This window comes from Mixophyes fleayi, chromosome 7 (genome assembly GCF_038048845.1).
Source record: "Mixophyes fleayi isolate aMixFle1 chromosome 7, aMixFle1.hap1, whole genome shotgun sequence".
Taxonomy (NCBI): Eukaryota; Metazoa; Chordata; class Amphibia; order Anura; family Limnodynastidae; genus Mixophyes; species Mixophyes fleayi.
The window spans coordinates 70607921-70632540 of NC_134408.1; the positions used below are offsets into that span (position 1 = coordinate 70607921).

The 24620-nt window shown below is 43.2% G+C and overlaps 1 protein-coding gene across 5 annotated transcripts in view; it reads right to left on the bottom strand.

Moving 5' to 3' along the window:
* The window catches only part of TNRC18 (trinucleotide repeat containing 18), a 655441-nt gene that overhangs the window by 562659 nt on the left and 68162 nt on the right, over window positions 1–24620 (bottom strand). For all 5 annotated transcript variants that reach the window (XM_075179957.1, XM_075179958.1, XM_075179955.1 and 2 more), the window contains one exon: window positions 3025–3171. In XM_075179957.1, coding sequence (XP_075036058.1) covers window positions 3025–3171 — 147 coding nt within the window. The remainder of the gene's footprint in view (window positions 1–3024; window positions 3172–24620) is intronic.

Genomic DNA, 24620 nt, shown 5'->3' on the forward strand with positions numbered 1-24620 from the left:
GGACATTTAAGAAAAATAGGAATTATGGCGATGATGCAGAAAGATCCCCCAAAAAGAGAAATACGGTTTGGGGAGAATAAAAGAAGGAGGACCCCTTTGAATAGGGATAGAAAGTACTCATCTAATGTATCAAGCCAGCAGTTTAATAATTTAGTAATATAGTATCATTCCATTTGAGCTTCTGGAGATCACTAGCACCTCCAGATAGTGTATAAAAGTCCTTGTCAGGATTAATTAAACATCACTGCTTAAAGATTCTGCCCGAGACTATTACCTGCTGTATCCTCTGACCAACAGATAAGAGCTTACACTCTAATCCTTTCCCCTGGCTGTCCTTTGTTGAACCCAGCATCTGTGTCAATGTTCTGCCCGCTACCCAGCAGTCCTGTTCCATAGTAAGCAGTTAGGAGGTACCAGTGTCACTTGCCACCAGTAGGAGTTGTCAGTAACAGTCAGTTACTGGCTATGAGAAAACAACCCACATAAACTGTGAGAGGGACCTTACACAAAGATCCAGAAGTAAGCGGTTCTAAGCGCCGCTAAGAAGCCTAGTGGTGGCAGCGAGGTTCTCCTATAAGTACTGTGCAGTTGGTAAGTGTCTGGTGGCAAGTTGACACCAGTAGGAGTGGTCAGTAACAGTCCTTTGGCAAAAAACAATATTTGGGGGTGCCTACAAATGAACATCTATAAAAATAATTATTGAATAAAAAGCCTTTTTATACATCCATATGTAACATGGCAGATAGACAAGCTGAACTCCTGAATAACATACAAATTATTTATTTATTAGAATTAGCAAAAAACATAAAGTCAATACAATATTAAAATATAAAAAAATTTAAAATTCTTGCTGTAGACAGACTAAATATACATATAAGAAAACCACTATATAGATCATGAAAAGATTTGATCAAAATAGGTATACATTCAAAATAACACTGATGCAATGTTAAATAAATATCAGGATGCAATATGTGTACCCAAACATGGATTTACATTCAATACAAAACTAACAATATTATCTGTGATATCCTAAAACTTGCTATGATTTCCTGAATCTTGTTTTAGACACAGAGGAAATCTAACAGCAATTCTGATTAAACCTTTCTGTGCCTCCAGGTGTGTTTGGACATCACACATCAAAAGGTTTAATTAACATGAGATTAACATGGGTCCTTTCTTCAGACAGTTGCAGAATTCACATTTGCTGCACTTGAGAATTCCCAAAGAAAAGTTACAAAACCACAAACAAGTAATTTCCCTACCACAAAATACACAAAAAAGGTCCTAAACAAATACTTATTGCATAAGATATATAGCTCAGAAATAATGCATTTCCTCTAGCAAAGTTAAAACACAAAATTAATTTCTTCCCCTGAAATCAGAAATAAAGATATTTCATTTACCAACATACACACCATATCAAAAATAAGTACATTTGCAATTATATAAATAAGTGCCCTGCGCTATTTCCCTTAAATAAATTTATATCGGAAGTTATTTATAAGTGTTCCAGTCACACCTTACAAAGGTTATCTTGGTTCTTTTCTCACCGTCAGTAACTGACTATTACTGACCATTCCTTCTGGTATCATCTGCCATCAGACATTTGCCACCTGCGGATGCCAATTTCACAATAAATGTAGCAGGATAGTGCTGCCACCACCAGGCTCCTTCAACGCCACCTGGAACTGATTACTTTTAGGTACCTATTATAGCTGCTGCAGCGCCACTTTGCCGTGGCCAGACTAGTACCTCCTGACCACTTACCGTGGATCAGGACTGCTGTCTAGCGGGAAGAGCATTGACACAGGAACACTGGGTTCAAAACAGGACAACCAGAAAACGGATTAGAGTGTAAGCTCTTATCCGTTTGTCACAGGATACAGCAGGCAGTATGTCTCAGGTAGAATCTTCAAGCAGTGATGTTTATTGCTCAAGGGTCTTTTTAAGGACTGTTACATATTAGTTAAAGTTCTAGTAATCATCCACAAGTACAGATGGAGTATCCATTTACAAGGAGAGTACAGCCCTTTTTATACAGTTTTGGACACATAATCTGGCAGGAGGTAATCGAACCTCCCGCCCTTTTAACATACCCAGGCCGATTCATGCAGTTAGCAAGTTAATGAAGGGGTTTCACACTTCTCATTGTTACCAGTGGCAGGGGAGAGTGTACATCACCACAGTCCATGGGCTTCCAGGGATAAGAAGGGGGCTCAGCTTCCTCTCTACTCCTAGTGCCACTGTGTCTAGAGCTGAAGATGCATCTTTAAATCTCCTGCCTAAAAATACTTTCAGGGACCCAGAGGCTGCAGTCCTCAGCCTGATGCTCCTTTTAAGCATCCAGGATAACCTAGCATACCACCCAGCATCTCCCGGATTAATTTGAATCAATGAGGCGCTGTTGCAAGTCCCCTCTGGCAGCCACGGAGCTGCAGCAGCTGGTGGGTTTGCATCTAGGGAGCTCCTGGCTCCCACTTGATCCAAGTGCTGCTCCTGCATCCTCCCACTGGACCACCAAGGATTGGGGCACCATCCAGCACCATATTGCTCCAGTCCCATGGAGAGGACTAGAGCGGCTGGTCCTTCAGGGAACAGTAGGAACACATTTTTATTTAATTACACCCCTTCAATGCTGCAGCGCCGGGAAATTACCTTTCCAACGCCACTGCTCGCAATGAAAACACATTTTGTTTTATAAAATACATATATACATGTAATCAATTTAAAAGTAGTAATTTACATATGTGCCTAGTGCCACAACCTTAACTCCTCCAGCGGCAGGCATTAACCTTCCCAGCACCGAAGCACATTTCAAGAACTCTGTAACAAGTGAAACCAGCCTAAAAGCCATGACTATTTCGAAGACTATTTTCTCATACATGTCATGCATAGTATTTATTTAATAGCTTGTCTAAAAAGAGGAACATTTGCATGATAATCAATCGTAACCATCGTATCAACAATCAAACATTTTATACAGGCTAACACATTACAACATTAATTTTTGCTTTTACATACCAAAATGTGATATATGTTCTGCTGGGATAACTACAATCTGACCATTCTGGGTGTCTCTTGCAAAACTATAAGCAGGAGCAAAAGAGGCAGATGCTCCTGTAGGTATTGCTAGATTCATTCCTTGATGAAGAGTGGGGTGGGCCAAGCCTGGAAAAACAAAAAGCACACAAATTTATGTAAATGCACTGCAATAATGTAAAACCATGTTGCAATCGGGTAGATTATAGGAACGCTAGATGGACCAATTTAGAACATTTCTACATTCAAACATTGTTTACCTTATTTGAACGAAAAGCATGCCGAAAAAAGATCACATGGGCATATCGAAATGCTGGTCATTGGAACTTAGAAATAGTCTCAAATTGTGGATTTGAAGTTAACATAACCTTGACGTGTCTCATCCAATAAGATTGATATCTTTAGGGCTGTTGAAGTCTACTTATGGAAAAAGGCAGCGGCAGAGCAGTAAGGGATTTTTTGCTTTGTTTTTTTTTTTTTTTATCAAATTCCTTACCTACCTTCTTCCCGGAGGGGATCCAAAATTTCCTCTCCAGGGTCGTTCTCAAAATACCTAAAGTAGTAGATGTGGCAAGGTAAGCAATTTGTAAATTGTGTGCCAAAACAGATCAGCAGAGAGAAGAACTCGAACCGCTGACGTCATATCCGTCTAGCTCAGCGCTAAAGGAAGAAAGAGTCTGCATACTGCATTGCTGAGTCCTAGACACAGCCTGCAATATGGGGCTTTTCAAAAAACTGAAGACACGTGTTCAAGGTAAGCCCTATTAAGGCATGTTTGAGTTCTATAGATTTTAGTTGGCTAGTGTCTAAAAAATTTTCCTTCTCAGTACACTTGTAGAGCCTGAGGATTCTATAGTGTAGAAGAAGAAAAACTAGTAAATAACATAATACTGTTTGTATAGTGTCTGATGAGAAATAATCAAATGATAGCAAGGAAGCCCTATGTTCCTAAAAAAAATTGTCCAATGGAACCCCCAGAACAGTATGGAGTTAATTAGTTTGATGATTAAATATTTTGTGTCTGAAGAATAGTTTAAGAGAAATCAAGGGCTTAAAAGGATCCCAGATGGGCTTAGACTGGGATAAAGATCTAGAGGAAACAAATTTATATAGGGAAAGCTCATCTGATATTGAAGAAAGGAAAGCTAAAAGAGGAATTCAGGACATTTCATCAGAATATAGTGGAAATATTAATTATATATAATTAGATTATGGATATACAGGATACTCAATCTCCATCCTCCTGGCATGAAGATGCAGACTGTTCATAGTACACAGTGATTAAGGAAGGGGTGTGGCTGGATCAAGTAGTCTGGCTGGATCACTTGTAAATAACATTGTATAAAATTATTTAAAGGAAATAGCGCAGGGTGCTTATTTATATAATATTGTATTGTGTGGCACTTTGCATAGAAAATGCATTCCTTTCTGAGGTATATGTCTGATGCAATAAGCATTTGTTTGAGGAGTCTTGTGTAGCTTCGAGAGGAAGTCCTCATTAAGGCTAATTAAGTCTAGTCAATGTGAGTGACCAACACTTGAATACATAACAGGAAGTCGTTACCTGTATCCTGCCTGGATAAAGAGAAAGGAATCTGTCTGAACACTGTAAACAGTAGGTGATGTAGGATATCACAGATACGTGTACATTTTGTAAAGTATAAATTGCATTTAAATCCATGTTTGGAGATATTGCACCCTGATACTAAAAATAACTCAGACTTCTTGGGGCCAGCAAAGAGTGCAGGGGGCTGGCATACCTCCTGCTACGCTGTGTCCAAAACAGCACTGGTTTGCACTGAAATCTATTATTGTTCCATCTGACTCCTGACCACTGGTACCTTCAACCAGTGTAACTGTCCTTGTCAGGACACTTGAGCCAAATAAACATCACTTGCTTCAAGACCTGCTTAACAACTTCTTACCTGCTGAAATTTCATGTGACCTACAGATTAGACCCAACTCTAACCAGTTTCTGGCTGTTCTGATGTTTAGATCCAGCTTTCTGGTGCCACCGCTCTGCCCGCTATCCAGCAGCTCTGCCCATTGGGATAGGCCAGGGGGGATACATCCACAGCAACCCTGATCTATAGGAAGAGGTGAGGGGTACAAGCCCAGGTGCACCAGCTAGTGTACCCTCTGTACAGTAGCAACGACAGTTACTCAGAAGAAATGCAGTTCTCAATGCCATGAAGGACTCTAATGGTGGCAGCAGCTTAAGCCCCTCCTACTGCAGATAGAGGGCGCATTTGGGATAAAGAACGGGAACGGTGGTACAGTAAGCCCAGCCGGTTCCCAGAAACAACAGACAGGGTGGCATAAGCGGTCCATCCTGTCACACGTAGAAATAACTTATTGTAGATATTTATTTTAATTAGGTGTGCAGTTAAATGAACAGCAGGAGGTTGTTACCTTTCTTTTGAGTGTAGTTTTCATCCTGTATCACAGGACCTGTCTGAATAATACAACCAGCAAGTTTTAGGAAATAACAGTTTTGTGTAAATTTTGTTAATAGTCTGGAGAATATATAACATCCTGATGTTAATCTTTGAATGAATTATTTCAGACTTTTTGGAGCCTGGTCAGAAAAGGGGGCTGGTTTACCCCCTGCTAACCTGTGTGTCTAGAACTGTATAAAAAGAGCACTGTTTGACCATGTAATGTACCAGTCCATCTATACACTTTTGGAAGGATAACTAGTATGACAAACTGGCATGTAATTATCCTTATAAGCGCTACTTGAGCTAATAAAACATCACCCCTTCAAAATCCTGCTTTGACACGTACTTACCAGCTGTAAATTTCTCTAACCTACAGATTAGACCAATCTAATCCATTATCCGGCTCTTCTGAGGTTGGGACCCAGCATTCAGTACCAACTGTCTGCTACCTTGGTTAGTGTGATAGGCCAGGGAGAACCATCCACAGCAACCCAGACCTAAACAAAGAGGTCAGGGGTACCAGCCCAGGTGCCCAGTGAGGGGGTACATTAGCAGCGAGAGTTAAGGTGGCATAGGAGGTCCATCCTGTTACCAGGGGATTCATTTGAAAAGTAATAATCTAAGAGAGATTAGATTTCTAAATTGAATTCAGTACCTGTAGATTCTGCAGTAGTTTGCTTGTCCACAAAAACTGCTAAATCATTAGAGGATAAAAGCCCATTTAACGATCCTATGCAAAGGAAAATAAATAAATGATTTAAAAAAAATTGAATGTGTCCACAGGTATGGCAATTAAATCAGCAGTTACAATGGAAAATAGAATCTGGATGAACAATCCATATGGCGATACCCGAGAAAAAATTAGTAGACAATACTTGCTAAAAATATGGAGATTATGGAAAATGAATGGACTGCCTATATCAGGCATAATTGGATACTATCACACTTTCAGCTTGTAGTGGATTACGTCTATGTACAACAGAACTGCAGTGTAAGGACAGTTTAACAACCATCCCATTTGAATGGGATTTTTTAGTTGGGTGCAAAAACAAAACAAAACAATAATATATATAGTTTTTACAATTCAAAAAGGTACAGAAAGTAGTAAGAATTTATCATTTGGGCAAACAGTATACCAGACAGTATGCGGCCAATTCTTCCAATAAAGGAAGCAAAACAAAAAATAAATTCACAATGACTATGGACTTACTCAGCCTCCAACAACCCTGGAGGGCGACAGTATTTTGAAATATGTGGAGGCTCGGATCAAGATTCCACATGACTGCTGGGTCCAGGACATTGTGAGTAATTGGTACTGTGATCAGATGGGCATACGTTGCCACACGGTCTGTGGGGGGGAGGGGGGTGAATGCATGTTCTTCTTACACAGTTTATCTATATCTCTTTCTCACAGTCAATAACAGACTGTTAATGACCACTCCTACTGGTGTCAACTTGCCACCAGAAACTCGCCGACTATGAATGCCAACTGCACAATAGTTGTAGGAGAATCTCGCTACCCCTATTAGACTCCTTAATGGCACCTAGAATCACTTACTTCTGGGGTAGCTGGTATAGCTGCTGCTATGGGCTTGCTGGTACCTCGAACGATTACTATGGATCTGGAGTGCTGGGTTATGAGCAGAACATTGACACAGGCACTGGGTTCAAGACAGGACAGTCGGGGACCGGATTAGAGTGTAAGTTCTTATCTGTTTGTCACAGGATACAGCAGGCAATAGGAGTCAGACAGAATCTTCAAACAGTGATGTTTATTGCTCAAGGGTCTTTAAAATAACCTTTACAAACTAGTTAGAAGTACTAGTGATCTCCAGAAGTTCAGATGGTATACTGCAAAAATGCAAAATACAGCTCTTGTATACCATATCTGACACACGATTATTAGCAGGGGGTAAACCAGCCCCCGAACCTAGCTAGCACCAGAAAGTCTGAGATGCTACATGCAACTTTTACCATCAGGATGTAATATATTCTTTAACTTGGATTTAATGCAATTTAAATTTAACAAAATTCACATCAGTCTGTGATTTTCAAAATTACTTGCTGTTTCCATTATTCAAATAATTCCCCATCTCTTTAACAGGAAGGAATACACATGATTGAAAGGTAACAACCACCTGCTATGCATTCAGGCTAAAAAAGGTGTTGGTAACTCTTACATAAAAAGGCTTAATGACAATGGGATTTCCTTTCTTCAGACAGCTGCAGAAACAAATTCTCTCCACAATATAATAAATCAGAACATAACCAATATGAAAATAAATGCATTTGCACACGCAGCGCCGGGACTTAACTTTTACACTGCTGTGCGACGGTTAATGACCAGCACCACAGAGCCCATACATTAAATATATACATTTATATTATTAAAAATTCCCTTTAATACATGTTTACATCTCCTAGAGCTGCTCCAGCTAATTCAACCAACAGAGCATCAATGAGGGGAAAGGCGCAAGACATTGTCAACTCGTTCAACCATCGGTAATTATTGCAAAACCATTGTCTTATCCTTCTTGGGAACAATACAATGGAGGACCCCAGGGACGGAGCAGTAGCTGCATTACACCTACCTCAAGCATCTCCTACACTTGTATATACACTCCTTGGCCTCTGGTGAGACTTGATAAGCGCTTGCCTAATTGGCCTATGCTCACCAACGTCCACATGGTGTATCACCAAAGAAGTCCAACCAGGCTTCCTACTAAACTGAGTCGCAAAGGGATGTAGCACTGCCTCTTGCGGTTATTTAACTGCACATCCCACCCACTTTCTCTACATCACCTCTTCTGGCATTTGCAAGGAGATCAGGTAGCAGATCAGTTTCTGGCTGCTCAGTCAGTAAGCAGCAAACCGTTGCTACCGACTTCACACGCTCATACTATGCCTTTAGTATGCTTATGTGGTAGGTCTACCAGGGCTGCCATCAGAAATCGTGGGGCCCAGTACAAACGAAACGGGCATGGGCCCCTCCAGCACTACAACCTCCCCAACACCCCCCCATCCCAAAGCCAAATACCCCCCCCCCCAGCCCTAACCGACTGCACCCTCCCAACCACTGTCCCAGCTTATGTATTTGGAGGCAGATGTAAATGTGGCCGAACTACGCTGAACTGCATTATCATCAATTACTGATGCAAATCTACATTAATTACTAAGAGCAGCATATTTGAACTTTGTGTGCTCTGAATCGCTATTGGAAGTGGGATTTATTTTGGACTGTGGGACTGAATCACAGATATAAACTTATTGTTATATTGGATTTGCCATGTATACCTGTGAAATTGAATTACTTGATCTACATCTCAATTATAGATTTGTGATTGTGCATCAAGTAGTGTGGAGAGGAATATTATTTAATCTTAAATTTAACATAGTTTTAGGCAACCGGATATGTATTTATATCTGTGACAGGATGGACCGCCTATGCCACCATGTCTGTTGTTGCTGGGAACCGGCTGGGCTTACTTTGCCCCCGTTCCCTTTTCTTATCCAAAAAGCGCCCTCTTAACGCAGTAGGAGGGGCTTACACAAGCTGCCACCACTGGACTCCTTACCGGCATCCAGTACCGGGTTTCTTCTGGGTCACTGACGCTGCTAGCGTGTCTCCTTGCTGGTGTACCTGGCTGGTAACTCCGGACCGCTTACTATGGATCCGGGTTGCTGTGAATGGATCTCCCCTGGCCTATCACACAAACCAGGGCTGCTGGGTAGCGCAGAGCGTTGGCACTGGAATAACTTGGGTCCAAACCGCAGAGACAGCCGGAGAACGGATTAGATTTTAGGGTCTAATCTGTAGATCACAGGAAACAGCAATATTGAAGATGATTCCAAGCAGGTCTTTAAAGCAAGATGTTTATTGCTCACACACACTGGTGGAAGGTCCCAGTATGATCAGGTCAGATGACAATTCAGAAGAACACCTACATGCTCACAGAGCACATCTTTTATACAGTTCAGAAATAGTCTATTTTTAGAAACAGGATATACTCTATTCACACAGAAACAGAAATTGACATGCATTTCAAGGCTAACAAAATTTACACTTAGCTATGAAAGTCACTCTGGCACAGTCCACACAGTAATGACCCCCTGGTGAGGTCTTCCGCCAGAGCAGGCATGACACTTCATCACAAAACTTCGTTAGCACTTTCTGCTATCAGACTTACTTGCACATGTCCTAATTGCAGGTTTCCACAAGCAACCTTACAAATCCTAAACAAAGACACTTCCATACTAAATACATCCCAATACACACAAGACCTCCATCCACAAAGGCCTATTGTATCAGATATATGCATCAGAAATAAGGCATATCCTTTAGCAAGGTTAAACAGAGACAAATTTCTTTCCTGGTCTCAGAAATAACGACTTCCTATCTTACTCTAAACAAGAATAAGTGCAAATGCAATTATATAAATATGCACCCTGCGCTATTTCCTTTAAATACATTTTTACCAAAAGTTATTTATTAGTGATCCAGTCACAATATCCACCAACATAATTTCCTTGCTTTCTTTATTGTTCCCTTATGCGCCTTTTCCCTTAAAGTACAATTTTTGAATTTTGTTCAATATTGTATTTATTAAAAACTATACCTCCATCTCAAATGATATCAACCCTTCAAGACATCCTAAGCATTAGCCTAGGTTATTGCTAAATCCTAATAAGTGGGAAAAGCAGAGTCAGCTTTTATCACACTATGACAAGGAGCCTTGTTACCAGGTACAGCTCACACACTATATATATATATATCTATATCTCCTATTAGTGATAATGGGTTTGAATGGATGTAAAATGAAGTGGAATATAAAATGCAAAGAGCTTTATTTTGCTTGGATTATGGATATAAGCTTGGATATCAGGAGTGGTCACACCCCCTGGCCTGATTGACAAAAGAGGTAGGGTTGGGGGGGTATGGTCAATTTGCGTGTATATATACAGACGTCGACCCACACACCCTGTAAATAGGAGCAAACTACCACAGCATGGTTGTTAATAAGCAGAGGTGCAGTGGCTTGGGTAAAATAGCAGATAAATGGATGCAAACTTAGACAACAATGTAATACACACAGTTCAGTTGAAGATTGGAGTAGGAGCATACAATGTAAATCACAGTAACAGGCAAATAACTCTAACAACATAATTACTACTAAATTCAGATATTATCATGCAGTTCCTAACTGGTATAGGTGGCTGATCACAGTAATGTTCCTTACTCTAATTGTGTTAATTCAGTATACAGTATGAATCACTTATAAACGACTCTCACACCTGACCCTCTGGATAACTACACTTCTGATTAATAATGACACATGTATCAGGCAGTGGTGTGGATTATTTTTTTTTAGTGGTGTACATACAGGAACCCAGAAATAACCTCACTAACAGATGGAAGTGATGTCTTTGTCTGTCCTGGGTTTGCATATGAACAATAAATCTCCCTTTGTGTGCTCAGCCCTTAATCCAGTTCTCTCTCTCTGTGTAACTCCTAGCTGTCTTTATCCCTCCATTAAGTACCTCTATCGCTTTTAAATAAAAATACTTACCTACATGTTGATTCCTGCAGGCTGCAGCCTCTCTGTTGCTTCTTCCTATAGCAACGGCAGGAACTTCAGTGTGACGTCAGCTGACAGGAAGAGGGGGCGGTTCACATGATCGCAGGGGTGGAACCATCATTCCCCTGCGATTGTGTTTGAAAGCTGCCAGGATCAATGCAGCAGTGGGGGCGCCGGGATTAGAGGAGAGCGGGCCCCCTGGTGAGCCCGGGCCCCATACGCTGGTACCCCCTGTACCCCCTGATGGCGGCCCTGAGGTCTACTACCATCTACAATCGCAATAAAATGACACATAGGTGATGTCACTTTGGCATTTTTAGACTGTGTATGGTCCATTCCAGGCAGCCTGCAGCTTGTTCTGACATGTGGACACCAGAAAAAGGTCTTTTTGTCCAACCTCAAAAACTCTTATTTATCATACCAGGAGGTAAATGTATTAAGCTGCGATTTTGAAAATCCAGCGATTTTGTCGGGAGAGTTGAAACTTGATGTAAAATTGCCAGAGATTTGTTTCTGTCAAAATCGCCATTTCAAAAATCGCTAGAGATCGAAGTCCCGACTGTTTGCCACTCTAGCTATACAAGTCTCAAATGTATGAAGCTGCGATTAAGCATGGACATTTGGATCTACAAATATTTCAGGACATGGCTTTCAAGCATATTTGGATTGAAAGTTGCAGACAAAAGAAGAAGTCAGATTGGTGAGCATTTTGGGTTTTATTATTTTTATTAAATTTATGTGGTAAAAAAGAGGTTGTGTTATGCTTTTATTGTTTTTTTTTATTTTTATTAAAAGTGTGCTTTTAATGAGGGTGTGGTGGATTTTTAATTTTGTTTTGTGTAACTACAGGTCGCAGCCAGCCATGGGTGTCAGGTCATTTTGGCACTTGTGGTTCTCTAAGTGCCCGCATGACCTTGCTACCATGGGTATGCTGGTGCTTATAGTTATACAAGCATCAGCATGCCCAGACTGTTTATGGCACCCTGGAATGGCTGGAACCTGTAGTTCCACAAAACAAAATGGCGTCTTTTTAAAGATTCAATAATCGCCGTTATTACCATACACCCACAGCCCAGGGGTGTAGGAAGAGCACAGGGTAAGTACTTTTTATTTATTATACATATATACATTGTACTTTATTAAATTTACAACACACATATTTACATTTAATACATAAAGTTATGCTCCCGGCGCTTAGCGTTAACCCATTCAGCACTGAAGCGCCGGTTTTACAGTTGAATTATATTTTTACACTCCCCGGCGGGGTTTTACCCTTTCCCTGCCGCAGCGCTGGGTGCTACTCATCCGGCGCTGCAACGCACATTTAAAATACATTTTTTTATTTATTTTAAAACATTTTTATTTAAAAACACTTTTCATGCAGCGCCTAGCGCCAGTGATTTAACCCCTCCGGCGCTGGGTATTAACCCTCCCGCCGCCGGAGTGCATTTCAAGATGGCCGGTGAGGCGGCAGGTACTCAGGGACCCAGCAACATTGGGGTTACAATGTTCAAAGTGGGGTTACTGCGTTAAGCTATACTGACCGCCTGAGCGGCATACTGCTAGGGTAGGATCACTGGGCATCCTACAAGATAAGATTGGCCTGAGACAACATCTTCTGCACTACTAGAGGATGTAGTCTTTCCAGAGGCAAAGAGCTGGCGGGATCTTGCAGGTTTAGCGGCTTAAATCATTTAATCTGGACTGGCTGATCCTGTGGTTGCTGGTTATGGCTGTTGTCTGTCAGCTGTGGTCTTTCCCTCCGGGCTGGGTTGTGCATGGTAGATCCTAAAGATCCTTTTGCATTTTTATCTACAGTAGAAATGGCAGATATGTTGCTGGCTATAGCAGTGTGCTGGGGGATCTCTCTGTGTGTTTGTTCCTTTTATGGCTGTTGTCTGTCAGCTGTGGTCTTTCCCTCCAGGCTGGGTTGTGCATGAGAGATCCTAAAGACTGTAGTCTGGCCGCTTGGCTCCAGGTAAAGTAGCTGAGATACACAGTCACAATTCCACCTCCAACATCAATGCCCAAGATCACATTGGTGGGGCGGCCATCCTATCGGCAACATCTCGCAATTCCTGGCCATCTCCCTAGTCCAGATAAACCCTTGCTACAGACACTTCCCTTTCAAGTACATCTGCCACAGTAACTTTGGCAGTGAAACCCGGCAATACTGAAGCAGGCTCAATAAAATGGGAGCTCTCTACAGTGACTAAGTCCCGAGTCTCTAAGTCCTTCTCCCGCTGGCTGCCTGCCCATCGGCGATTCTGCGCTTGCGCAGAACCGCCTGTCTGTTTTAAATACTTCATTCCTGTCATTGGCTGAACTGAGCGACAGCCCTATATTAGGCTCCCTCTCACTGTACACTGCGCTGGTTCTTTCGGTCAGTTTCTGTCTTCTGTGCTGGAAGCAGCTCCCTGGGCTCCTGCATTTTCTGATCTCTAGTGATTCCTGTCTACCTGGTTTCCAGTGTGCTCTGCGCTCCTGTGGTCCTGCGCTCCCTGTGCTTCTGTATATTCATTCCACTCCTCAGTGGTTCTAGCCGCAGACCATGTCAGCATACCACTCCTCAGTGGTACAGCCACAGATCACCTCTGCATCCTACTTCTCTGTGGTGACGGCCGCAGATCATCTCTTCCATTTCCACTCCTCAGTGGTAACACACCACCACAGTTCATCGAACTCATCAGTATCCCTCCGTGGGCCTCTATCTGTAAATCCTTCACCCTCTGACTCTCACGGTTCATTGGGAGCTTCTATAGGGGGCTGCGACATGCAGAGTGTAAGCCGCGAAGTCCAAATTCCCTTGCGGGATCCCTGGCGAAAACCTTCCATTTTGTTAGACTCCACGCCTCTAGGTGAAGTCATACCAATCCCAGCTGATCTAATCTCTCCTCATTGGTAGTATGACACACTGGAGCAGTTCACTCATGAACTGTGTCCCTTGATCTTTTGAAATCTCAATAGGGAACCCTACTCTACTAAATATTCCTAGTAGTGAAATCTCTACCTTTTTCCCAGTAATGGAGGACAGTATTACAGCCTCAGAGTACCATGTGGCATAATCCACCACAGTGTGGATGTATCTCTTCCCCGATCTACTGGGCAAAGGTAGGGAACATACACTGTCCACAGCCACTCGCTGGAAAAGGTTCCCCGCCTATTGCAAAGGACCAGAGGGAAGCACTGGGCGCCCAAAGCCACTGAAACATCACAGATCTAACAGAAGACTCAGACGTCAGACATTCCAGACCAAAAAAATTCTGTGTCAGGCGCTTTAGTGTCAGTCTCTCCCCTGGTGTCCAGCCGTAGGTATTTTGTAGGCAACTGATATCAGCTGCGTGTGGAAGCTCAGTGGGACCACCAGCTGAACATGTTCCCAGACTGGTCTATCCCCATCTTCCTTCCTGGCTACCAGGTACAGCAACCATTTACGCCAAGTCACACTCCCCACCTGCATCCCTGAAAGGCTGCTGCCAGCTAAGTGCCTTATGCCCACTAGCGAGACATCAGATAGCTGAGCTGCCCTGAACTCTATCCTGCAGCCCTTACTATCATCTAAGTCAGCACACTCTGAATGGTGCAGTTATGTTGGGTGTGACAGGATGGATCACCTATGCCACCCTGTCTGCTGCTGCTGGGAGCCAGATGGGCTTACTGTGCCATCGTTCCGTTATTTTATCCCAAGTGCGCCCTATTGCTGCACTGGACTCTTTACCGGCATCCAGAATCGGGTTTCTTCTGGGTAACTGACACTGCGGGTGTACCCAGTTACTGGTATACCTGGACTGGTACCCCTGACCTCTACCTATAGATCAGGGTTGCTGTGGATGGATCCCCCCTGGCCTAGCACACTGGCATGAGCTGCTGGGTAGCGGGCAGAGCGGTGGTATTGGGTGCTGGGTGCAAACCTCAGAACAGCCAGGAAAGGATTAGAGTTGGGTCTAATCTGTTGGTCAGAGGAATCAGCATAGAGAAGTTTCCAAGCAGGTCTTTGAAGCACGTGATGTTTATTTGCTCTTACACTGGTTAAAAGGTACCAGTGATCAGATCAGATGAAAGAAGAACAGCTTTTAATATAAAACAGAGCCTTTTTGTATACACATTTGAGACTTGTCTTAGCAGGAAGTAATCCGTCCTCCTGTCCCTTTAATCAATCTGGGCTGATTCATGCAGCTTGCACGTTAATCAGCCCAGAGAGTTTAACACCTTTAATATTGCTGCTAGTGGTAGGGGGGAGTATACTTCTCGCCTGTCCACGAACTGCCAGGGAGAGGGGGGCTCAGAACATTCTCCTCCTCTGGTGCCTCTATGTCTGGGGCGAGAGATTTATCTTTTAAATCTCCAGCCAAAACTGACTTCCAGGGACCCCTCCCTGCTCCCTGGCCAAAATTAGTACCAGGGGAGAGCAGACAGACCCCGGAGCTACAGTCCTTGCTCTGTCACTAGTTGAAGCTATTGGAGCTCTGTGACTGGATCACGTATAAATAACTTATGGTATAAATTTATTGAAAGGAAATAGCGCAGGGCGTTTATTTATAGAATTGCCAATGCACTTACTTTTGATATTGTTTATATTTTGAGATAGGAAATTGTTATTTCTGAGACCAGGGTAGAAAATGTGCTTTTTATGATTTACCCTTGCTAAAAGGAAATGCCTTATGTATATATCTGATATAATAAGCCTTTGTTTACAAAGCTTTTGGTGTATTGTGATGTGGGTTAGTGGCTTGTTTTGGGGTTTTGTTGTTCTGTGGGAATGTGTATTCGGCGACTGTCTGAAGAAGGTATTCATGTCAGACCTTTTGACTTGCTAGTATGCATCCTGCCTCTGAAATACGACGCATGATATCACAGCATGGTTTTTAAGAATTTCATTGCTACACTGTTTCCCCGATAATGAGACCTACCCCGATAATAAGACCTACCCTTACTTCTGCAGAACGGTCCAAAAGAAGCCCTACCCGAAAATAAGACCTAGCTAAATCCCCATTTTGCCCGGTCTCTGCGCTACACTACAATGCCCCCAGCCCCCCCCCCCATGAAGTGGATGCTGCTGTTAAAGATTTAACAGTGGCATCCAATAACAGATGCAGCGTCTCACCCTCTCACATTGAGCGCGCACCCTCCCCTCGTTTTCTGTGAATGACGCTGGCGCGCATGCCAGCGTCATTTACAGCAGCACAGCGGAGTAGAGTACAGAAAAAGAGGAAAGTGAAGACAAAAAAAACCCCGGTAAGTAAAGTATTGTAAAGCAGGACTGAGGGGCATGATGGGGATAAAAGCAGGACTGGGGGAGCATAACGGTCATCATTTTATTTATTATCCTGTCTGTTTTGACCCCCAGACATGAGTACAAAAAGGAAGAGCTATACCGTTGAATATGAGAAAGCAATTGTGGAGGACTCACAGGGCAAGAATCTTTCAGCTTTCTGTAAAGAAAAGATGCTGGATCTCCAAATGGTCCGAAAATGGTGAGCGGAGTACAATAACCTCAGTCAACAGGTGGATGAGGGAAAAGCTAAGAAGCACAGGTCTGGATCAGGTAGGCAACCCTTACATCCTGAGCTGGAAGACATCATTGGTGAATGGATTGCCGAAAGAAGAGCAAAGGCGTTGGTTGTGCGCAGGGTTGATATTCAATAAGTTTCCCTTGCAATGGCACCACAGTTCGAAATGGTCCCAGAAGGATTTAAAGCATCACAACACTGGTTGGACGATTTCCTTCAGCGATATGAACTGTCTCTAAGAAGATCAACAACACTGTTTAAGCTGGAAGATGTTGAAGTTATTAAACATGCACTTGCATTCAAGTCCTTTGTTGTGGGATCGACTTTTCTCAATACCAAACCTGCAATAGGATTGCTATGGATGAAACTGCAGTGTTTATGGGTCAAGGATCTCAAACGACAGTTCATCACAGGGGTGCCACGTCAATCTACATTCCCACCACTGGCTACGGAAGTGCACGGCTTACCCGTGTTTTGGCAAATCGTCTGGATGGAAAGAAAGCCACACCTCTAATCAGTAAGTAGAAGACAGATAAGATTGAACGTGTTTCAGGCATTTATGTTCTTGAAACCGAAAAAGCCGGGCTGGGTTGTGCATGGGAGATCCTAAAGACTGCAGTCTGGCCGCTTGGCTCCAGGTAAAGTAGCCGAGATACACGGTCACAATTCCACCTCCAACATCCATGCCCACGATCACATTGGTGGGGCGGCCATCCTAACGGCAACATCTCGCAATTCCTGGCCATCTCCCTAGTCCAGATAAACCCTTGCTACAGACACTTAACTTTCAAGTACATCTGCCAAAGTAACTTTGGCAGTGAAACTCGGCAAAGTTCACCTCCACCAGTTAGACAAGTCGCTGGGCCCCAGGATTCAGATTAGGCACACAAGTCTGGGCTGCTTGGGTTGTGGGACAGTCCATCTTCAGGTGGCCAATTTTCCCGCAGTCATAACACTGTTTATCCAACCGGGCCGCTGCTTTCATGATATTTGAACTACGGTGCACACTGTGACCAGATGGGCTTACATGCCACCCGATCAGTGGGGGGAGGGAGGAATGAAGGGATGTTCTTCTTACAGTTTATCTGGGTTTCTTTCTCGCAGTCAGTAACCAACTGTGGCTGGATCATGTAGAAATAAATGATTGTAGATATTTATTTCAATTAGGGGCGACGTGCACCGCAGGATATCATTGCAAATGTACTGATTTTTTAATATTGTGTTTTGCTAGTAAGGTATTAATTGTTGATGTATTGATTTCTGATGCAATAGCCATTTAGACTTTATGTCTCTGAGTGACAGACACTTTTTTAACTTGACTACACAGCAGGAGGTCATTACCTTAACATCCTGTGTGTTAGAACCTGTCTGAACTATGAAAATAGCAAACAATTTGGGAAATCACAGATTGATGTAAATTTTGTTAAATTATAAAATTGCGTTATCGCAAGTCTAGAGAATATTATACCCTGAAGTTGAATATCTGATGTATTATCTCAGATGTTGTGTTGCCACTTGCAGGAATGTAGAAAGATGTTAAACTCCTCCAGGCTGATTCATGTGCAGGCTGGATGAAGCAGCCAGGATTGTTTTAAAGGGTCAGGAGGCTGGATTACCTCCTGGCCAGGTATGAATGTAAAATTGTATATAAATAGCTATGTTTTACCATGTAGTATCTTTCCCACTGTAACTTTTGGATGATCACCAGTACCACTAACTGGTGTGGAGACGTTCTTTTCAGGACTCTTGAGCAATAAAAAATCACTGCTTGAAGAGTCTGCCTACGACTATTCTGTATCCTGTGACCAACAGATAAGAGCTTGCACTCTAATCCGTTCACAGGCTGTCCCGTGTTGAACCCAGCATCTGTGTCAATGATCTGTCCACTACCCAGCAGTCCTGAGCCATAGTAAGCGATCAAGAGGTACCAGCCAGGTCACAGCTAAGAGGCATTGCAGCAGCAATACCAGCTATCCCAGAAGTAAGCTGTTCTAGGCGCAGCAAAGTAGCCTAGTGGTAGCAGCAAGTTTCTCCTAAAACAATTGCGCAGTTGGCATTCGCAGTTGGCGCAAGTGTCTGGTGGCAAACTAACACCAGTAAAGAGTAATCAGAACAGGTGATCACCGACGGTAAGAAAGAAACCCAAATAAGCTGTGCAGGAAGAACATCCCTCCCTCCATTCTTTCTTCCTCCATCTACAGACCGGGTGGCAAAGTAAGCCCATCTGGCTACACTAATCACCCTTACTTGTGTCAGTTTGCCACCAGACACTTGCCAACTGTGAATGCCCACTGCGCAATTGTTGATGGAGAATCTCTCTGTCACTACTAGGCTCTTTGATAGCAATTAGTACCCTTAGTGCTGGGTAGCTAGTATAGCTGCTACAGTGCCACTTTGCTGTGGGATGGCTGATACCTCCTAATCGCTTACTATGGATCAGAACAGCTGGGTAATTAAGCTGTTCTAGGTGACGTCAAGGAGCATAGTAGTAGCAGCGAGATTATTCTACAAAAATTGCGCAGTTGGCATTCACAGTCAGCAAGTTTCTGATGGCAAGGTGACAAGTAGAAGTAATCAGTAACAGCCGGTTACTGACTGTGAGAAAGAAAACCAGATAAACTATGTAGGAAGAACATCACTTCATCTTAACCCCCATACAGACCGCGTGGATAAGTAAGCCCATCCGGTCACAGGAAGATTTATCTTTTAATCTCCTGCCAAAAAGTACTTTCAGGGCCCCTGCCTCGGGGTCTAGCTCTACCCCCTGGCCGAAAATAGAACAATAGGTGTGACTGGATCACTGACGAATAACTTCTGGTATAATTTAAAGCAAATAGTGCAGGGCACAGATTTATATAATTGCACATGCGCTTAGTTTTGATATTGTGTATGTTTTGGTAAGGGAAATCTTTCATTTCTAGAGGAAATGCCTTACATCTGATACAATAAGCCTTTGTTTAAAAAGCCTTTTGTATATTTTGGTGTAAGAAAATGTCTTGTTTGGGGTTTACAACTTTTCCTGGGGAATTCTTTTCTTTGGAAGAAATGTGTATACTGCAACTGTTGGAAGAAAGGACTCATGCTAATCTCATGCTAATTAGACCTTTTTGATGTGTGAGGGTCATAGGAAGATGTAATTAGACTTGCTGTCCACTGTAAGATGAAGGATATCACAGCAAGATTTTAAGCTATCGCAGATAAGCGTAAATATTGTTAGCTTTGCAATGCATGTAAATCCATGTTTGTGTAAACACATTGCATCCTGATTCTAAAAATAGCCTGTGTCCAAATCAGTATAAAAAGCACTGTATTGTACACTGAAATGTTCTTCAGATTTCATCTAACCTGATCACTGGTAACTTTAACCAGTGAGGAGCAAATATACATCCCTTGCTTCAAAGACCTGCTTGAAAATATCTTCCATGCTGAAAATCCGATGACCTACAGATTAGACCCAAAATCTAATCCATTCTCGGCTGTTCTGAGGTTTAGACCCAGCTTTTCCGGTACCACCACTTTGTCTGCTACCCTGCAGCTCTGGGGGTGTTAGGAACCCCTCCAGCCAGTACATCAACACCTGAGGCCTGAGCCATTAAGGAGAGCAAAGCAAAAAAAAGGAGTAAGTTTGTTTCTGGACAAACCATGTTACAATTCAAGGGATGCAAATTAGTTTATTATTTTGCAAATAAGTTAAATACTGGCTGTTTTTGTCATGTAGTACACGAATACTTGACAGCTTTATTTTTACACTGAAATTTAAAAGTTATTTTAGGACATGCCATATCCCAACTATAAATTCGTCCCAACATTTAAAATTTACCTTCCCCTCTAATGCTACATGGTTTTGCCCAGGTGCATAGTTACTCTATTATGCTTTGCTCTCCTTAATGACTCAGGCCCCCGGAGTCTGCTCTGAAGTCTGGTGTTCCCTGGAGCCCCTAGTGGTGAGGACAGACTTGGCCGCAGACAACAGAGGGTCGTGAGTTGTGCACTGACTGGGGAGAACCCAGCGATAGAGTTTAGGAGCAACCAGCAGAGTGAAGTCCAAGCAATGGTCGAGGGCCGGCAGCAAACAGAGTATCCAGTAGACAAGCCGAGGTCAGAGGTCACAGGCAAAACCGCAGCGTCAAAGTCCAGGCAATAAATCGAGGGGCACAGGCAAACAATCGTAGTCAAATATTCAGGCAAGGGTAAGCAACGGTAAACAGGATCAAGGATAAGCAGGTATAGAGAGAGAGCAGGCTACAGCACTGGAGCAGGAACTATAACCGGCAGGGAGGGCTTGTCCCCTTCCTGCCTTATAAACAAGTAGTGGCATGCAGGAGGAATTAGCCCAGCTTAAACTAAACTACTTGTGCGCACGCGCCCGGCTGCCTAGATGCCAGGACGCGGCGCTAACAGCTGAGAGCGTCCCGACCCGGGGGAAATGACGTCCCGGTCGTCATGGCGATGGCCGGGACGCAGAGCCTGCAGGGGAAGTGAGTCGCGGCTGTGCCCGGAGCCGCCGCGGCTCATAACAGGGGGTAAATGGGCTTGTAAAGGCAAACTTGCCTTTACAAGCCATCGCCCCTTTAAATTTTAGCTGCGAAGACGCTGATCTCCCGCGAGATGAAAAAACTGGGGTATGATACATTTACCCCTGGTCAGTGTGATAGGCCAGGGGGAATCAGTCCAGAGCAACCCTGATCCATAGGAAGAGATCAGGAGTACTAGCCCAGGTAGACCCAGAAGAAACCCGGTACTGGATGCCGGTAAGGAGTCCAGCGGTGGCAGCATTTGTAAGCCCATCCTACTGAGGCAAGAGGGTGCATTTGGGATAATGAAAGGGAACGGTGGCAAAGTAAGCCCATCCGGTTCCCAGCAACAGCAAACAGGGTGGCATAGGTGGTCCATCCTATCACAATAGGGAAGTCAGACAGATACTGGGGTAGCAGTCCCTGGCCAGCTACTGCTGGAGCTCTCTGAGCTCCAGTGTGATTTTCAAGATGCTGGGTTTCCCAGAATGCCCTGTGTTCCTCAGAATGCCCTCAGTCTCCTGGATACAATTGAATCCAGGAGGCCGCGGCGGTGAAGATTCCAGGGCTGCTCCTCCAGCCCCTGCAGGACCACCAGGGACCAGGATCGATAACAGCACCCCATGAACGGATACCGAAGTGGGGATCAATCCGCCGTCAGAGCCCCAGGTCCCCACTAGACCACCAGGGAGTTAGGAAGACTGATTTTTATTTTAAATTGCACCCACATTTAAAAACACATTTCTTTTTATTTATTACATTTAAAATTATTAGTTTATACACTCGGCGCCTAGCGCCAGTGATTTAACTCTTCTGGCACCAGGTATTAACCCTCCCGATGCCGGAGTCCATTTAAAGATGTCCACCGCATGGACACTTGGGGACCCGGCCACACCAACAACTATTATAAAAAATCTGCAGCACAGGAAAGCAAGAGAAGAACATACTCAGGAGAAACCATGTTTGTGGGATAATTCCGTAACATTAGCCATTCAATGCCTGATTAATCTTCGAACACAATATGAATGCAAATTTTCATTTAAAAAACAAAAAAATAAAAAATAAAACAACAGACGTAACTTGCACGCACGTACTTTCGTACTAAAGTACAAGCAGATCTAAAGAAACATTTCCATTTAAATATGGGTATAAGTAGGCTCTGGCTATACTTTACTTGTCTCATGCAAACAAAACACACTGCAGGAAACAAACATGGATATGTGCAAAATGGATATGTCCCAGCAGAACAGATGCGCCAAAAAGTTTTGTAATTTACAAACTATTAATACTATTATCTTTAATAAAAATATATAGAAATATTTACATGGAATACATAAAATCAGGATGTTCTTAATGCGTATTGTACATAAAACACATTATTATAGTTTCTCTTACTGGCAAACACATGTTTTGGCATGCATACGTGTAAGTCTACATGATCAGTCAGCACTTACACCTGCCCTGTAGCTGGTGCAAGCCATATGGCTAAAAAAACACGTACTAAGATACCCAGAGCTTTAATCACATGAATATGAGTGCATCAACCTTGATACGCCCTTACTGTACATTGCCTACGTCTGCCTCTTACCAAACCCAGTTGTACGCAGTCAGAAACGGACCTTTGAACGCAATTTCATCCAATTCATGTCCAACCGCAAACGACTGTTCAGAGCACGCGCAGAGCAATTTCACAAAAGATACGGCATGCAACGGAACTTACATTCTAAGTCGAATCAGGCACTTTGCATACAATTCATATACAGGTATATTACATTCTTCCATATTATTTACCGATATGTTTAACAGTTAAACATATTCTAATTATGTTTTCTACCGATGAAAGCTAAAGATAATACACCCATGGTTTTGAGTGTATCTTAGTTTCAATGATCAGCATTCTGATTTGATTGCAGTAGAATGTTCTTCTACAATAGAAACTGTGGCTGGACCCATCTTACCTCAGACAGAAATAGGAAGAAATAAATTATTGTATCAATTTACTTTTCATATAAGCGTTTTGCTCCTAATATTATTCTGAATCCAGTGAGTGTTTTTTTCATTACAGGTATTTCTTTGCCAGAGAGACTTACTGTGTAACAGGAAATCTCATACTAATAAAGCATTTCATTTGAGTCCAGGAAAGTGTTATCAATCCCATTATGTTGTTTGAATGCTCAGCAGGGGGTCTCATGTCCTGTTTGTGTGTGTCTGAGAGGGAGATAAGGAAAATATCCCAATAGTGATGAATGCATGTGGATAGTTCTTTGTTAAATTACAGATTGCAGTTTACAGCCAATTTTTGATGATTCACTGCTTCCTGTGATACCCACTGATGCATTTATTAATATTAATCTGTGATATCCCAGAGCAGACTTTGTGGGCCAAGGTGAAGAGTGGACTGGACAATCCATGCTGCATGCAAGTAGTGCAAATGCATGTAACGAAAATACTGCCTACTTTTGCATGTGTCAGGCGCCGCTCGGCGGCCGCCCGCCCGTCTGCATAGCACGTCTGGTTGCTTAGCAACCAGACGCGTCACTTCCCCTTCCGCCCGGCCGGCCAGCTACAGACTTGAAAGCGTTCCCGTTGCTAGGCAACGGGACGCTGCATGAAGATAGCGCTATGGCGCTAAAGGATGACTAGCGCTACGGCGCTGGAGTATGACAGCACTACTAGTGCTGAGGGCATTGGCTAGCAGCACTATTTAAGCCTCTCTGACCCCACCTCCTGTGCCAGAGTTTCAGGTCCTTTCCTGTCCTCCAGCGTTCCTGTGATTATCTGTTTCCTGACCTTTTCCTTCCTCCAGTTTATTGCCGTTTGCCTGTGACCATTGTGACCCGGATTGCCTTAACTACCCTTTTGGATCTCCCTTTTGTACCTCGCTGTCAGAACGTTATCGACCCGGCTTGACTCACTACCCCTTCGGATTCTCCTTGTGTACCTGCATTGCCCGCACCGTTGCTGACCCGGCCTGTCTGACATTCCTCTCGTACTTCGCTATCTGACTCGTGGAAGGACCGCGACCTGCGTGTTTCCTGCAGCTAAGCCCATACCTCCTTGCGGGGGTCCCTGGTGAACACCAGGGGCACGTTAGACTCCGCACCTTCCTCCGAGTAGTGCCAACGATAGCAGGTACGCTATACTAGTCGTGACAGCATGTAGCACACACATACTGGGTAGCTTAATTTATATAATGGAAGCTCCCTTTGGCTGCACAACATAACATTTTGACAACTTCTTTAAGATGGATTTCCTCTTAACTGTGAATATATGTTTATTTATTAGCAATATGCTGCTCATTATTGGTTACATTGTTATGTATATACAATACACACTCATAGGCCACTTTATTAGGTACACCTGATCATCAAAGCAAATATCTAAATCAGTCAATCATGCGGCAGCAACGCAATGCTTAAAAACATGCAGACATGGTCAAGAGGTTCAGTTGTTGTTCAGATCAAACAGCAGAATGGAGAAGAAATGTGAGCTAAGTGACTTTGACCATGAAATGATAGGTGGTGCCAGATATCAGTT